Source organism: Panthera tigris, chromosome A2, assembly GCF_018350195.1.
Source record: "Panthera tigris isolate Pti1 chromosome A2, P.tigris_Pti1_mat1.1, whole genome shotgun sequence".
Classification (NCBI taxonomy): Eukaryota; Metazoa; Chordata; class Mammalia; order Carnivora; family Felidae; genus Panthera; species Panthera tigris.
In genome coordinates, this window is record NC_056661.1 from 110,231,952 (window position 1) to 110,248,191 (window position 16,240).

Below are 16,240 nucleotides of genomic sequence, written 5' to 3' on the forward strand. Positions count from 1 at the left end.
TAATTTCAGTGAAACAGTGAAGGTTAGAGCCATATTGCAGTGGTTTGAGGTTAGGAAGTGGTGGTGGCAAGTTTAAGGCTACTTAAAAAAAAAACTTGACTGTGAATTAAAGTATAACTACAGATAGTAGCTAATAATTTATATCTTAGGAGGGCTTATTTTTGTTTGAATGGGAAAGATGCACGCTTGTCTGCTAAGAAGAAAGAAAGAGAGTTTGAAGATATATATCAAATATCCTCTCTTAGTATTGCATAATTTAGCTAAATTTTGCTTGATATTTTTTTGAAGCCTTATTTTCCATTTAGTATCCCTTTCTCAATGTGTTAGCATACTCAATATTCATTCCTTGAATTTGCCAGCACCTTCCCCTGGACAAGGTTGTTTTCTCCATATAGAATTGTACTTTCCTCCCAGGTCGGCCTGTCAGTATTTCACTCAGCCCCCAGGATTTCCCCCTCTGTGCCTTACAGCCACAACCTGCTTATACTTATAGCATGGCATTGATCACAGTCTGTCATTCATTTTTGTTAGACCTTGAGTACCTAGGAGAAAAAGGCTTTCTAGTTTATTGATGAGGCAGTTGCCTCAGTGTTTAACACACACTTTTTCACATTCATTGATTCATTCATTTGTTCAATAAATAACTTACAGATTTACTCTATGTAGTAGGTATTGCATAAGTACTGAATAAGCAATGGAAACATAACTGTACCCATTCCCAGCCCTCATGGAACTTGCAGCCTATCAGTATTGTTACTCAATAGAATCTTAATTAAATGACATTAAACAATGGAACCAACTAAATAGAAAGTTTTCATTTTAACTATAAAAAAGTGATGAAATATTGTATAAATTATAATTTGTTTTTGTCCAGAATCATATTGTTTGATTAAAGTATCTTATATTATTCCTTAAAAATGGGAATTTGTACTTTAAATGTCCTAAAAATTCAAGGAAAATTGTTATTTTCTCCTTTGTTTGTCCTAGTATTTTTTTTTCTTAAATCTAGCATTGAGTAGCAAGTTTTGTATTCATTTATTCATTCATTTCCACTAAGTGCTAACGAAGCCAGGTAAGCACCAGGCACTCAGAAGAAACACTGGTGTAAAAAAGGGTACAGTTTTCAGTACAGAGTACTGCTCTTAGATAGAAGAAGAAACTGAGTGTCTTGTCCTGGGCCTTTGAGTTTTAGAATGCCTGCTCTGGCTGACAATATGAAGCATCTATGAGTGCTATGGGAAAATGCCCATGCAGGGCTAACAACCTCCCCATCCTGGACCACATTCCTGTTACCAGGACCTCCATATGTTTTTCCAACTTCTCTGAGCTGCTTCGTAGGACTTAATAATACTCTTTGCCCTGTATGCCCATTGATAATTTTTATAATAATAAGGTTGTTGTTGCTTTCTTCCTTTTTTTAAAAAAAAATTGTCTATTTATTTTTAAGAGAGAGACAGAGACAGAACACAAATGGGGAGGGGCAAAGAGAGAGAGGGAGATGCAGAATCTGAAGCAGGCTCCAGGCTGCATGCTGTCAGCACAGAGCCCAACGCAGGGCTCAAACTTAGGAGCCCTGAGATCATGATCTGAACTGAAGTCGGACGCTTAACAGACTGAGCCACCCAGGCGCCCAGTGTTGTTATTTTCAATTGTGAGGAACCTAAGAGTTAAATTCCTGTTTACACTGATGGAAGGAAATACTCACAAGTGCGAACGTAGGTTCACAATAATGCATGCCACTGGTGCGGTCTTTCCAAGCAACACTGTAGATCACCTAAACATCCAGTTATCAAATGTTTAAACAAATTATTGCATACTCACATGTAAATGTGACTACATAACATATGGTACACCCTTATAATGTGTTTTTAAAAGAATACATAGCTACTTGGGGAAAGATTCATAATAGATTTTTGAGTGAAAAACAGAATAAATGGAATTATTTTAAAGAATATATAATTGCCTGTGAAAAGACTTATAATGCATTAAGTGAACAAACAGTATGCCATCGTAAATATAATTTGATTCTCATTTTCAAATATTTTTATATACAAAACACAAAAGAAACATATTAGCAGGCAAAACTCAATTTGCCCCATTTCTAAAATTATTGAACATGTATGACCTATATAATCAGAAGGCAGCAATAAATGTTGTTAATAAAATAAACACTTCAGAAGACCACACTGCAAATTGACTAATGTGCATAACATATACCAATATGCTTTTTGAAAGAGAATAATCCTTTTTAACAAACAGATATATTTGGTATATTCCCAATAAGAAGATGGATAGATGTTGACAATAATATTTCTGAATCAAAAAGAATAGTATTATAATTTCTTCAGGGAATTGCATTTATAAATTACCATAAGTGTGGCTAGTTATTAGAAGTTAAAATTACCAAAGAAATGATTTTTTTAAAACTCATATGAATGAATTATATATCATTAAATGGTTACAGTTAGAAAGAGTTAGATTAGAAACTTTGCTCCTGACATAAAAATGTACAAAATCTGACTCATAACATTAAAAATCTGTATTATTTGAGCCAAAAATATAAGTTGTGTTAGATTTGCAGTATTATTCTGAATGCTGACTTTGCAAATACATAGCCTTTGTCTAATTATGAAAAGTTTTAATTAGAGTAACCCAGATCTTCAGATAAACTAGATTAGAGAATTTTCTATGTCCCCAAAGTATCTTTTCATAATTGGAATGATTACTTAATTGAACAGTTCACATGGAATGGATTCCTACACTGCTACCCTGAAAGGGAGAAGTGACTCAGACAGGAAACCTAATCTTCCTAAAGGGCATTCAGAAGAGAGTGAATGAATGATAGCTTTTATGTCCTTGGTTCCAAGTGACAGAGTATTAGAATATGGCAGCTCCTAAGGTAGCCCTGTGGGTGGGAGAGAGCAAGAGAAATCCAGCAAGAGAGACAGGCTGGGTGAACAAGTACGCAGATCTAGTACAGCAGGGAAGAATGACAATGCCAGAGAAGGAATCTGAAGTTGGCAACAGAAGTCTCACCTTCACTTGTGATTTCAGTGCTAAACATGCAGTGCAGGTGAAATTGTTGAATATCTCAAATATTCATTAGTATAAAGACATATATTAATCTAGTACTAAATTTTGATTGATAATTATTATCTAAATAGTATTGTTTTTTAAACATTTATTTATTTGGAGAGAGAGGGTGTGCACAAGTGGGGGACAGAGTGGGGGGAGAGAGAGAATCTCAAGCAGGCTCCGTGCTGTCATTGCAAAGCCCCATGAGATCATGACCTGAACTGAAATCAAGAGTTGGGTGCTTAACCGGCTGAACCACCCAGGCGCTCTTAATTAATAGTATTATTGGCCATTACTCAATGGAAATTTCTTCCTTTTATCCTTATGATCATTTCAAATGAGAATGAAGAACATCTGTATACCATGATACGTGGTATTGAATTTTTGTCTCAATTATTGGTGTAAAGAATGTTCATAATTTAGAATTAAAAGGGAATAAGGACAAAGTGCACACAGTAAGCATCATTCTTAGTAGATGGTGATGTATTTAAGACAGAAACTAAATAAAGTAGAAATTATAGGGGCACCAGGGTGGCCCAGTTAGTTGAGTCCGGGTTCAGCTCAGGTCATGATCTCACAGTCTATGAGTTCGAGCCCTGCATCCTCTGTGCTGACAGCTCAGAGTCTGCAGCCTGCTTCAGATTCTGTGTCTCCCTCTCTCTCTGCCCCTCCCCCACTCACACTTTTTTCTCTCTCTCTCTCTCCCCCTCTTTTTCTCTCTCTAAAAAGTAAAATAAACATTAAAAAATGAAAAAAAAGAAATTATAAACAGGTAAGTAAAAATATTGAAAAAAATATGTAGTCAATTACCAACAAAAAATTGATTTTATTTTATTTATTTTTTTAAATCTTTATTCATTTTTGAGAGAGAGACAGCACAAGCAGGGGAGGGGCAGAGAGAGAGGGAGACACAGAATCTGAAGCAGGCTCCAGGCTCTGAGCTGTCAGCACAGAGCCTGATGCGTGGCTCGAACTCACCAGCCGTGAGATCATGACCTGAGCCAAAGTCGGATACCCAACCGACTGAGCCGCCCAGGTGCCCCCCAAAAAAGTGGACTTAAATATACTGAGTAAAAGATTAGAAAAGGGATAATTACTATTTTTGTTATTTTTATAGGTAACATTGCAATAGGCAAAGGCAGTAAACCAGTTGTAGCTCTCTATCCTTCTACTTTTTTAAGTTTCTCTTAGTCTTACATATAGACTACATTAAACATTCATTTATTCAACATCTGTCAGTTGAACAACTTTTTTTGTGACAGCCAGCCAGTTGAGCTATGTACTCTATTCCACCCCTTTAATCATCCACCATGATGTACGGTAGGCATCATTACTACTCTGTAGTAGATACTAAAATGATTCACGGAGATCAGAGAACTCACCCATGGTTGCAATTAGTACATGAAAAGTTAGCAGTAAAATCTGAGTCTGATCTTTTTCTGTTTGAGACCTCTTTGCTTCTGCAAAAAATACTTTCCATGTCTGTATGTGTGTGTAAGTGTGCAAAAATGACACCCTCACACTCACATAAAACAAGCTGAAGTGAAATGACAAGTCTGGGCTTTGTCAGTTAATATTGGAATCCTAATTTTTTAACCTGTGCTTCTGCTACCTAGCTTTACTCTTTCTTTCCCGTTGTTTGTTCTCAAACCCTGCCACCCCTAAGTTCATTCCGCACCATGTATGAAAAGAAAGATTTGAAATACATTTAGCTCATGAAGCATCTTGCACATGTTTTCTGTTTCATTTTGTTCCCTTTTTAATTTCTTTTAAGTGAAAAGAATAGAAGGTTTTAGGTCTGTCCTCTTTATTTTAATATTGATTGTTTTCATTTAAATAATGATAATCAATTTTTCATGCAAGGTTTTCTTCTCGGCAGACACATGCATTCAGATGGGCACACACACTAAAAAGCTTGCCTTCTGTTTCTGTGATTAATTGAGATGTAGAGAGTGATGGGTATGGGGTAAAAATAGAAAGGCAATTAGTGCAACTAGGCATGAAATACATTGAGATACAAGCAGAATGTCTCCCCAGTTAGTGATCTCTTTCTGGGCTCTTGAGGATTAGCATCCCATTAGCAAGTCACTGGAATGGAAATCTTCAGCCTTTGGGGAGACCAGAGCATTAAAAATGGAATTAACTCTAACTGCAAACTGAGTCAGCACAATAGATCATTAATTCTACGCCTTGGGTATATATCATGCTGAGCTTTGGTGTGTGGGCTTCTGAAATATGAGGAGTGAGCTTATAAAGCATTGCAATGACTAAATGATGGTTATCTATCATTTCATCCTTCATCCTCACCACTGAGATACTAATGTCTTTGGTGACTCTGGTGACTCAAAACCAGTATTGAAATACAGATGAAAGTTTTTACTAGAACTAGTGCATATGGACCTTTATTTAGAAAAGTTTTACGTTGTGTGTATTTTCTAATATTTATTTTTAAGAGAGAGAGAGCATGTGGACACACATGTGCACACGTGCACAAGTCGGGGAGAGGCAGAGAGGTGGGGGGGAGGGACAGAGGATCTGAAGTAAGCTCAAACTCTCAAACCGTGAGATCGTGATCTGGGGCTGAAGTTGGACACTTAACCGATAAGCCACCCAGGACACCCTAGTGTATTGTATATTTTGAAAAAATAAATTTATGTTGCACTTACTGAATATCAGTGATTCCTAGTTTTTAAAAAGCTATGTCCTTGGGGTGTCTGGGTGGCTCAGTCAGTTAAGCTTCTGACTTCAGCTCAGGTCATGATCTGAAGGTTCCATTCTTCAGTATGAGCCCCACAAGCCCCAGGAGCCTCATCAGGCTCTCTGCTGTCGGCATGGAGCCTCCTTTGGATTCTAAGTCTCCCTCTCTCTCTCTGCCCCTCCCCAACTGGCGCTCGCTCTCTCTCTCTCTCTCTCTCTGTCTCTCTGTCTCAAAAAAATAAACTATAAAAAAAAACAAAAAAACTAAAAACTATGTCCTCAGCTGATAAAGATAAAAATATCACAATGCTTCAAGTAGTATCCTACCAAAAATTGAGAATTACATCTTTCTACATGAAGTTGACTTGTTTTGCTTTCTATAGAAATACCAGTGATATTAAAAATGTTTTGAAATAAATTTCTAAGTATAAAAATATAGTGAACACTTGATTATTTTCAAGTGATGTATAGTACTCCCTGATTTCTAATGATCTTTTCTTACTCTTCCACATCCTCTTTGAGAATGTCTAACAGATAGTATTATCTTCTTTGATCATCGCAGTGTAGCATAGTCATTAACAGCTGCCATTTACAGATTCTTACCCCAGGGTTTCTCACACTTGGCAGTATAGACATTTGAGTCCAGATAACTCTTCGTTCTGGGATCTGCCATGTACATTGTAGGATGTTTAGCAGCATCTCTGGCTTCTACCCACTAGATTCCCAACAGCTATACTCCATACTGACCATCCAAAATATCTCCACACATTACCAATTGTCCCATGGTGTTAACATCTTCCCTGACTGAGAAGCACTGGTTTATCCTTTACTGAGCATGATTTAATTTAATTCTACAAAAACTTGGCAGAGTACGTGGGACTTGGTTAATCAGAGTCTTGGTAGGAAACAGAACCTTCACAATATTGGTCATAGACTTTTATGAAAGGAGTACTTTACAACTGCTTAGAGATGTTGAGGCACCCAGAAAATAGCAGCAAGAAACGATTCCCACCCCTAGGGTTGAAAAAGCAAGGAGAGGAAACAATGTTTCTGGAGTGCTGGGAAAGCTGGAACCATGGAGCAGAAGCCTCTCGAGGGAGATGAAATCAGAAAGAAACAAAACTCTAGCCAGTGATGCAACACTGAGGCAGAGAGAGCAGAGGATACCCTGGCCCCTCCCTCCTCCATAATCCTTTATCACTAACCAGTCCTTCCCATAGATGAGCCCAAAGGAAATAAAACCAGCAAAGGACTAGAGTGATGCAACCCCAGTACTCAGCCTTATGGGCTCAGACAAAGATGTAAAATGGAGTCTATTGGGGCACATGGAGGGGGGAAAAAAACTGTCCCCATTTTAACATGAAAAACTGAGGTTTAAAGATACAAAGTAATTCACCCAAAGCCAATGTACTCCATGCCCTACTAGTAATCTATAGCTGATTTGCATAAATGAACTGACATTCAGAGACTAGGAATTATTCAAGGTTATTGATTTTAGTAGCTGATAGCTACAAGACCAGAACCCAGTTCTCATTCCTAGTCTGGTGTTCACTTTTTTTGTGTCGACCTTTGAAAGAAATTTTAGAACTGTATATCCAGCCCACTCTGAAACAAACATAGGAATTAAAGCTATGTGCTGACCTGACAAATCATTTTCTTTTCCCTGAAAAGCTTACGGAATTCTAGGTTTCACATAGAATGTTTAAATGGCATATGCTGTTTTTCCAAGCTTTTTGGCACATTTTAGTCTTGATTGCAGAAACTTGGCCCCAGCTGGTGCCGTGTGTTAGGAGAGGGAAGGGGGCTGGACTGAAAATCAGGAGAGTGGGGACCCAGTTCTGACCGGGTCATTCCTGCCATCCTTAACAGTAGCAGCAGTAATGAAAGTTCCATAAACCTTTCCTTCCCGTGCATTCATCTAGATCTTCACAGTTATTTTCAGGTATCTAATCAGGTGGCCATAGCTCTAAAATAAAGGAAGTCTTAGATTTTTATGTTTCAGAAATGAAGAGCCAGGCTCAGAAAGTACTAGAGTCTTACTGAATATCCCATAGCTGGGAAGTGGACTTCACCTCTTCTCACTGAAAACATAGTGCATTTCCTACTCCATCCTTTAAAGTGATTAATCAATTGATAGTCTTCCTCTGGAGAGCCAGTCAATCGGTAGCATTTTATACTTAGATTTCATCATCAAGGCATGTCTAGATCAAAGTCTGAGAATCTGTAATTTTTTGTCTTCAGGTTATAAGCAAGGCCACAGTGGAAAGCAGTAAGAGTTAGTACATAGAGATTCCTCATTCCTTCCTTTCTAGGTTTCAGATGAATATATTTATTAACTTACAGCTTTTTAGAGACAACAATTGGTGTTTTAAAGGAATTTAAAAATAAACATGTACAGGGAAACATATCTAAGTGAATTAATACAGTTTTATTTTCTCCCTTTAATCCTGGTTGAATCAGATGCTAGTAATTCAAATTCAGACTTCTCCACTAAGATAAAGTGGACTGTCAACTCCTGGAAGGTCTGGAAGAACCTTAATCCTTTACCCAAACTGTTTACCTTCTTTGCCTCAAGGTGGGGGCCCCGGGAAATGGTACATATCAGGGCTCCGGCCCTGAGCTTCTTGTTCTCAGTCCTGCTCTCTGCCTACCCCCTTTTTCATTTTCTACTTTTGCAATACTTTCAAGCCACCCATCTCTACCTTTTCAGGGTTTTCAGCCATAAAATCAGGTATATAACACAAAAAAAATTAACTTGTTTTATTTTTATAACTGGATATTTCTTTCAAGTTCCTATTTCACCAAGTTCATTCCAAGTAAAGCTAAAATGTAGGGGTTCTTCATCCAACATCAAGCTGCAGAGAAGGGAAACAGAAAACAAAAAGACAAAATGAACATGCAGATATTTGAAGTCTAAACATAAAAAACAAATCAATAATAAAGAGGGATAAGAAAGAAAAGATTGTTAAGTTTTACTTTGACACACTTTGCAGTCAGGCAAAAATACAAAATTCCTTCAAAGAAAACATTTCACTCACTGAAAACTCTAGCTGCATGATACCATCATATCTAACGCAGATGATTAGTAATGCTTTGGGAAGAGGTTTATAATTGTTATGATGTTCATATACAAGGAAGGGTGGAGCAGAAATATTTTGGTATTTAGAAGAATAGACTTGATCTAGATTATCTAGGTACAGATCATGGTGTCATCCCTTTTTACCTCTGAGACCTTGGGCAAGTTACTTACCCTCTCTGTGTTCGTTGCCTCATTAATCTAATCAAGGTATAAATAGAATCTGTCCCATATAGATTTTTTCTTATGGTTAAACAAGTTAATATTAACAAAGTGTTTACAACAGTAGTGAACATGGGAATCACTACATGAATGTTAGTTGTCGTTGGAAACACTCTTTTCATAACTGTCATCATCAACGTCATCACCATTTTCGTTACCATCACTGACTTGTACTACATAGGGGCTCATTCCAGTGTTCCCATTCTTCTAGAGTATAATTACATAGAAGCCTAATACATAATTACTAAATTAGAGAACATCACTACCTAGAATAGTTTAACCAAAGAAATACTAATGTATGTATACTAATGTATAATGTGCATTTGTACTTTGGAACATATAACCTAACTCGGAACTTTCAAATCTAAGGCTTGGCCACCCTTTCTTTCTATTTGATTGTATACAAAATGTGTAGAAAGTTTTATTCATAATGATTCTTCTTGGTTTGGTGTTAATATACCAAGTATATTTTCTCAGGATATCAGGTTAGAAACTACCGACAAAGAAATATTCCAGGAATCAGAATTAGACATAAATTATATGCTACAGAGGTGTCTTCTTATTACCAGAAGTCAGGCCAGAGTCTCTAAAATCACATCAGGGTACTGTTTTTGTGGTATTGCGTTTCACCCTTGGGAGAATTAAAAGAGCTGACAATGATGTATAATAAATCTTACTCTGACCCAAACATATTTAATGATTAAACCTCCCAGCAATCCCAATTCTGTCAGATAAAACAAGTAGAAAACTTTATATTTTTACTCTTTTTTCACTTCATATTTAGAGAAGTAGGAAAACATTTTGCACATTTCATAAAAATAATTACTATATTTGTCTGTTTCATTCATTTAGAGTTAATGCCTTATTTTACATGGTTGGAATTTTAATTTGAGATGAGAAGGAACCAAGAAAAGGGTGAGCCGTTTTTTATACACAGGAGCAGCTGGCTCTCTATTTTTTAATTTTTATCTATTTTCTTTGTCTCAATCCCCAGCCTCTGAGCCCAACTTGAAGGTGCGGTCCAGGTTAAAACAGAAAGTGGCAGAGAGGAGAAGCAGCCCCTTACTCAGGCGGAAGGATGGAAATGTTGTCACTTCATTCAAGAAGCGAATGTTTGAGGTGACAGGTAATTGAGGACTGGGCAGACATACACTAAAAAATGCTGGTAGGAGGAATGAAAATAAATAGTTTAGAATAAACATGGCTGTTGCATATTAAAGTTATTTTAAGAAGAAACATTTCTTGAAAGGAAATTATATTGAAAACTCACAAGTAGTTCAGTAAACCCTGCCATGCATTCACCAACTGTGTTAAATAGGAAATGAATGAAAAACAGAACTATGTGTCAATCTAGGCGTAACTAGGGAATGCCAAAGCTCACCTTAATCTTTTCAGAAACAGGCAGTCCATTTTAGGAATGCCAACTAGAAGAATATAACTTTTAATGAAATTTGATCAGAAATGAGCAGAGGGAGGTCCAAGAAGAACACTTCCCCCATACTCAGACATGAATGTACAAAATGCATCTGGGAAAATTAAACTATGTGGAACAGCAAAACCTTGACTTTTCAACAAATTTACAGAACTCATAAATGACTTTATGTGTTTACTAGTGAACTGGGACTTATGGCAGGAGGGGGATATATTGCCTTTTAGGAAGGGAAAGAAACTGTCATTTTCACTAGTCTCAAATGGAAGAGTTCTTATTTTTTTAGCTGCCTGGTTAGTGGTGGGGTGAACAGGTTAGGAAATTCAACCTGATGTCTTACAAAGCTTTCTAGTCCCAGTTGTACCTGGTCTGAAATTAGAGAGGACCTAGGGATATGAGAACCAAAAAGGCTAGCCAAAGTAATAGTATGGACTACTGTTTACTGAGTACCTACTTGGAGCTATGCATTGTATCTGGTCATTTCCTTCAGTTGCATCAATAAAGAAGTGGTCATTTGCAACCATTTTTTTCCATGGTTATACCAATCTGGTCAGTTGCTATTATTCCTCTAAGATCAGATCTTATCCTTAGCAGGTAAGGATAATAGTTTTTAAAAATGACTTGTCTGTATCTCCTGTGGCCATCATAGTGTGCAGTTTGGGGAGACAATAGGGCAAAGGTGGTGGAGGTGAAAAATACAGAATACTAATGTGACTTGGTAATTTGGCAGGTTATTTAGGGAAAAAAGATGCATCATTTCCTATGCAATCCTGATAGATTAATATGTGTATCCAAATAAAGTATTATTGGAAACTTTTTCCTTGACAGATAAGACCTATTAAATAAATAAATAGTAAAGTTTATACTTATTTTTAATATCAAATATCATCACTAATTTGGACAATTCTAAATTTGGCGCTGCAGACTTTCTTTTTCAGAATGCATATTTGTACTTACGTAAATAAAAATCTTAAGTTTTTGTAATAGAGGGACTTAGTGGGTTTGGGGTGTTGGGGAGTGAATCTGTTTTCATGAATGTAAAGAAGATGAAAATATCATGTCTAATGCAAGTAGATATGAGTGATTTTTCTAATTGGCGAGAATATGCTACCTCATAACAGGAAAACCTGAAGAAACAAGAAAAACATATACATTGCTTTGCTTTTTTTGTTTGTTTTCACTTTAGAATCTGATTCTCTAAGGTAATATTTATATAACCCAAAGTTCTTTTCTATTTACGATCTTTTCTTGATTGTAACTTTTCCCCCACAGTCACTTGCCATATTGCAGCAGAGTTTTGCTCAATACCAATCTGGATAATGATTAATTCTAACTTAAAGGGGTTATGATTTGCTGGAGTTTTGCTCAAGTTTCTTTCATTCTTTTTTTTTTTTTTTTTGAAATACCATATTTCTCCCTCCCTAATTTTGTGAGATAATGACTGCCCCTTTCATCTGAGGAAATAATGTGTTTTCAAAGAGAGACTTGTATGTTTTTTAGACACACATTTCTACTCAGTGAGCTAGGACTTGTGGACACTTTGGTAGATTTTTTTTTAAACTAGTATGTTGTACTTCTTCTAAATGTCTTTGGGGGATCTGGACTACCAGACAGACAGCTTTAGTCACCTGTACTCCTCCCCCTTCTTCTGCCAGCTTTCATGTAACTGGGATGAGCTGTGTTTGGAACTTAATACTAATTACTTTCACTATCTAGGCAGAGACTTCATAGCATCATAGCAGTTAAATTGACATTGCTGTTCTCACATCTGTACATCTGTCTTCCCCATGACACAGGTTCAAGTGCATGCTGTTTCCAAACCTATGCCCCCTTTCCTCCCAATAATTGACATGGGAATGACTTGCCATCTCCCTCTTTTTTAAATTCCAGAGTTTTCTGCCCCTTTTCCACCAAAGCCATGTTATTTTAAAATTCTAAGCCTTGGCACATCCCCGTGCCTGCGATGCCTTCTCCTCCACTCCCTTCTTCTCCATTGCCTGCGTATCATGAACCACTTCTCTTCAAGCACCAGGTGCAATATCACTTATTTTCTAAGACTTTCTCAGTGATCCCAAAAAATCAGTTGCTGCCTCCCCTTCCAGAGCTCATCCAGTACAATGTTGTAGAATCCTGCAGCGGCATTTGTTTGCTGCCTTGAGTTCTAGTGCTCATGGCAGTGATTTCTAAATAAGGAAATACTTCGGTCTGAATATCACACACAAGATATAAATAATATAGGTTTAAAATGACAAGGCAGATATAAGAAAATAACTTCTTGGTTTTTGTTTTTAAAGACAGGATATGAAAATGAGACATTAATGAGAAAACAGTAGTCACACAAGGAAGGACAAGAATTAGGAGTCTAGGGGAGACGAAGCTCCTTGAAGTATTTTTTTAATGTGTATTTTTCTCATTAAAAGAACAGCAAAGGGGTGCCTGGGTGGCTCAGTCGGTTGAGCGACCAACTTCGGCTCAGGTCATGATCTCACAGTTTGTGAGTTTGAGCTCCGCGTCGGGCTCTGTGCTGACAGCTCAGAGCCTGCAGCCTGCTTCAAATTCTGTGTCTCCCTCTCTCTCTGCCCCTCCCCTGCTCATACTCTGCCTCTCTCTGTCTCTGAAAAATAAATAAATGTTAAAAAAAATTAAAAACAAAAAACAGCAAATAAGAATCAAAGATAAAGAGCAGATTAATCAAAATGTAAGCAAAATATATAGACAGAAAGGCAGTGAGAAAGATGTGTTTCAGAATTTATACCAAAGAACTTCTTTTTTTTTTTTTTCATCAAAAACTTCTATAATGATCTCTAAGTGGATAGCCTTACTTTTCTAGAAACTATTGAGTACTAGGTTGTATTTTTAACAGTAAAAACAAAGGGAGAAAAGTGGTATGAAAATTCAGAAATGTTTCAAAAGTTTCCACAGGATTTTGTTTTTGTTTTTGTTTTTGTTTTTAACGTACTGAAATGGTGCTTGTCATTCCCATAGGGAAGGAAAAGAGTGTTCTGTGCTGTATGTTACTTAGAGTATAACTAAAGCTCATCTTTGTATGTTTTTCATGAATCTGTTTGTGCTTCACAATGTTTTTCAGAATCCTCAGTCAGTAGCAGCTCTCCAGGGTCTGGCCCCAGCTCACCAAACAATGGGCCAACCGGTAACGTTACTGAAAATGAGACTTCAGTTTTGCCGCCTACTCCTCATGCTGAGGTAAGACTCTTGATTATTTTGGTTCTTTTAAAAATTAGATCCTTGATGAGCCTTGTAAAACGAAGTGAGTTTTCTGAACTGAACTTTAAAGCCACCTGTTCTTAGTTATTTTTCTGTAGGCTTATAATATATGGAATTGAATAAACTTGATCTTATTTACAAAGTTTGGATGACAATCAGGGTTTGAAAATGTTGAAATGTAATCCTCAAAAAAACCTTTTAGTGATGCTGAGTATACACTGCCCAGCAGTTGTGCAGCTCAGTAGTATTATGTTTGTTTTTATTCTGATGGGGGTAGACCCATAAATACGCAAAAACAACCTCATGAAAATCTCTCAGTAGAACAGCCTATCAAAGTAGGTTTGTTCTCCCTGGCGAGTGATGAAAAAAAAGAAGGAGTATTACAGCTGAGGAACATAGGGTTCGACTGAGCAAACATTTACTGAGGACCTACTAAGTGCCAGCCATTTTTCCTGGGAATGGGAATATAAAGATGAATAAGATATGAACTCTGTTTTTGAAGAATGAAATATTAAAGGAAATTGATCTGAATTTATGCAGTCAACCCTAATAACATTTTTCAACACATAATTTATTGAAACCAATGATGTAAAAATAGAGGAAAATAAAATTGTGAGTCAACAAGAATTTTTCTATGTAGTTTTGGCATTAGGCTAAGCAAAGGCAACTGTCTATTAATAGCCATTCTTATGAAATAGGCTGTTTTGAGGACACTATCAATTTTTTTTAAGTTTATTTATCTATTTCAGAGGAAGAGAAATAGAGAGCACACACAAGCAGGGGAGGGGCAGAGAGAAAAGAGACGGAGAGAATCCCAAGCAGGCTCTGCACCATCAAAGCAAAACCCTACGTGGGGCTGGAACTCATTAACCTTAAGATGTGAGATAATGATCTGAGCTGAAATCAAGAGTCTGATGCTTAACCAACTAAGCCATCCAGGCACCCCCAAAAGACCCCATCAATTGACTGAAAGTCTTGATTTTTCTTTTCTGTTATTATAATTCCTCCTTACCATGAATTGCTCCATGCAGGGAAGGCTGTACAGTAACATCTCATATATAACTGTAACATGTTTCTTCCCTTGTATTTTATAAGAGTCATGGTAACTGAGGGCTGAAAGAGACTGATCAAATATCAGATTCTTGGATCATGTATATTTCCTGATGTGTGATTATCAAACTTCCACTAAAACACTTATAGGGAACTCTCTTTGCTATTTCCTGAGACAACCCAGTTGATTTTGGATAGTTAGCCTGACTGATAGAAATGTCTTCAGTACATTATGCCAATATCTGTGTCTTTGTAATTTCATACACACATAACACACACACACACACACACACACACACGCACGCACGCACACGCACCCATATACTTATCACACATTATTTATAAATTGTAAAATCAGGCTACAATATAATTGAAGGCAGAAAACCAGAGGTTATGCCTAATAAGCAAAGGATTGAAACCAGTGAAGTCACTTTTGCTCTGAGGACATTTGTATACTTCAGTTTTGAGTTTTGGTTTTTAGGGCCTCACAAAACTCAAGAGAAAGGAGGCAAAGCTCAGTGCTGACCAAGGAGGATAATCTAACATGAAACATTAAGCTGGAATTTCAAAAGTCCGTATCTATGCTATGTTGGTGAGCTCCTCACCCCTGCCACCAGAAGTGTCTGGATACAGGGACAGAATTTCTCCCTGAGAAGTTTTCACCAGAAGCTAGTACTTGCATGGAGTTGTATCCCACATTTATATAACCTCAAACTGTTAATTTCATTTAAAGTGCCCCGGATTTGTTAGGGCCCCTACGTGTCCGAAAAGCAAATATATATCTTCTCTAGAGGAATACACCTGCATTGTAGATTTCAAAAGTTTCTCTCAGTTTTCCAAGGAAAATGGGCCGAAGAGATAGAATCTCTCTTGCTTATGATTACCTGGAAGCTCTCTGAAGAATAACAATTCAGGCCTTGACATTATCTCCAGATTTTTCATCTATTCTTGTGTCTCACCATCCTGCTGTCTCTCTTTCTTTTTTTCATTTTCCTTTCTAAAATGTGATACCAGATAGAATAAGTTCTTCACATGTGTTTGTTATCATAGATATAAGTGGGATTCTTGAACTATTGGCTGAGGTATTGTATTTGTTTTAATGCATTTATATCTCAATATTGGTCAGTTTTCTGTGACCCTTTAATCAGTTTCCAGGAAAAGAACAACTTGGCCACAGACATTTCTAAAAACTTTAGATTTCCATTTCCTTTAAATTTGAGGAATGTGATTCTCAGCACTAAAGGGTCTGGATTCTAAATCGGCTCTGGATGAATTTTGTGCCCTTCAAAAAAACAATGACACACTATACTACATTAAACAGCATGCATGATTCTTAGAAATGCATTGTTAGTGCTAAAAGGTGCAGAAGACTACTTACAGCATGAGAGTATTTTATTAGGTTCAGAAACAGCAGTACAATATCTTGATTGGGAAAGTATATGCAACGAAAGTGTATTTTACACAGA

The 16,240-nt window shown here is 36.9% G+C and overlaps 1 protein-coding gene across 4 annotated transcripts in view; it reads left to right on the top strand.

Moving 5' to 3' along the window:
• Positions 1-16,240, top strand: part of HDAC9 (histone deacetylase 9) — a 955,850-nt gene that overhangs the window by 549,071 nt on the left and 390,539 nt on the right. For 3 of the 4 annotated variants that reach the window (XM_042967858.1, XM_042967863.1, XM_042967868.1), the window contains exons 9-10: positions 10,065-10,196; positions 13,588-13,703. In XM_042967858.1, coding sequence (XP_042823792.1) covers positions 10,065-10,196; positions 13,588-13,703 — 248 coding nt within the window. The remainder of the gene's footprint in view (positions 1-10,064; positions 10,197-13,587; positions 13,704-16,240) is intronic. The other variant, XM_007089078.3, reaches the window with a different exon arrangement.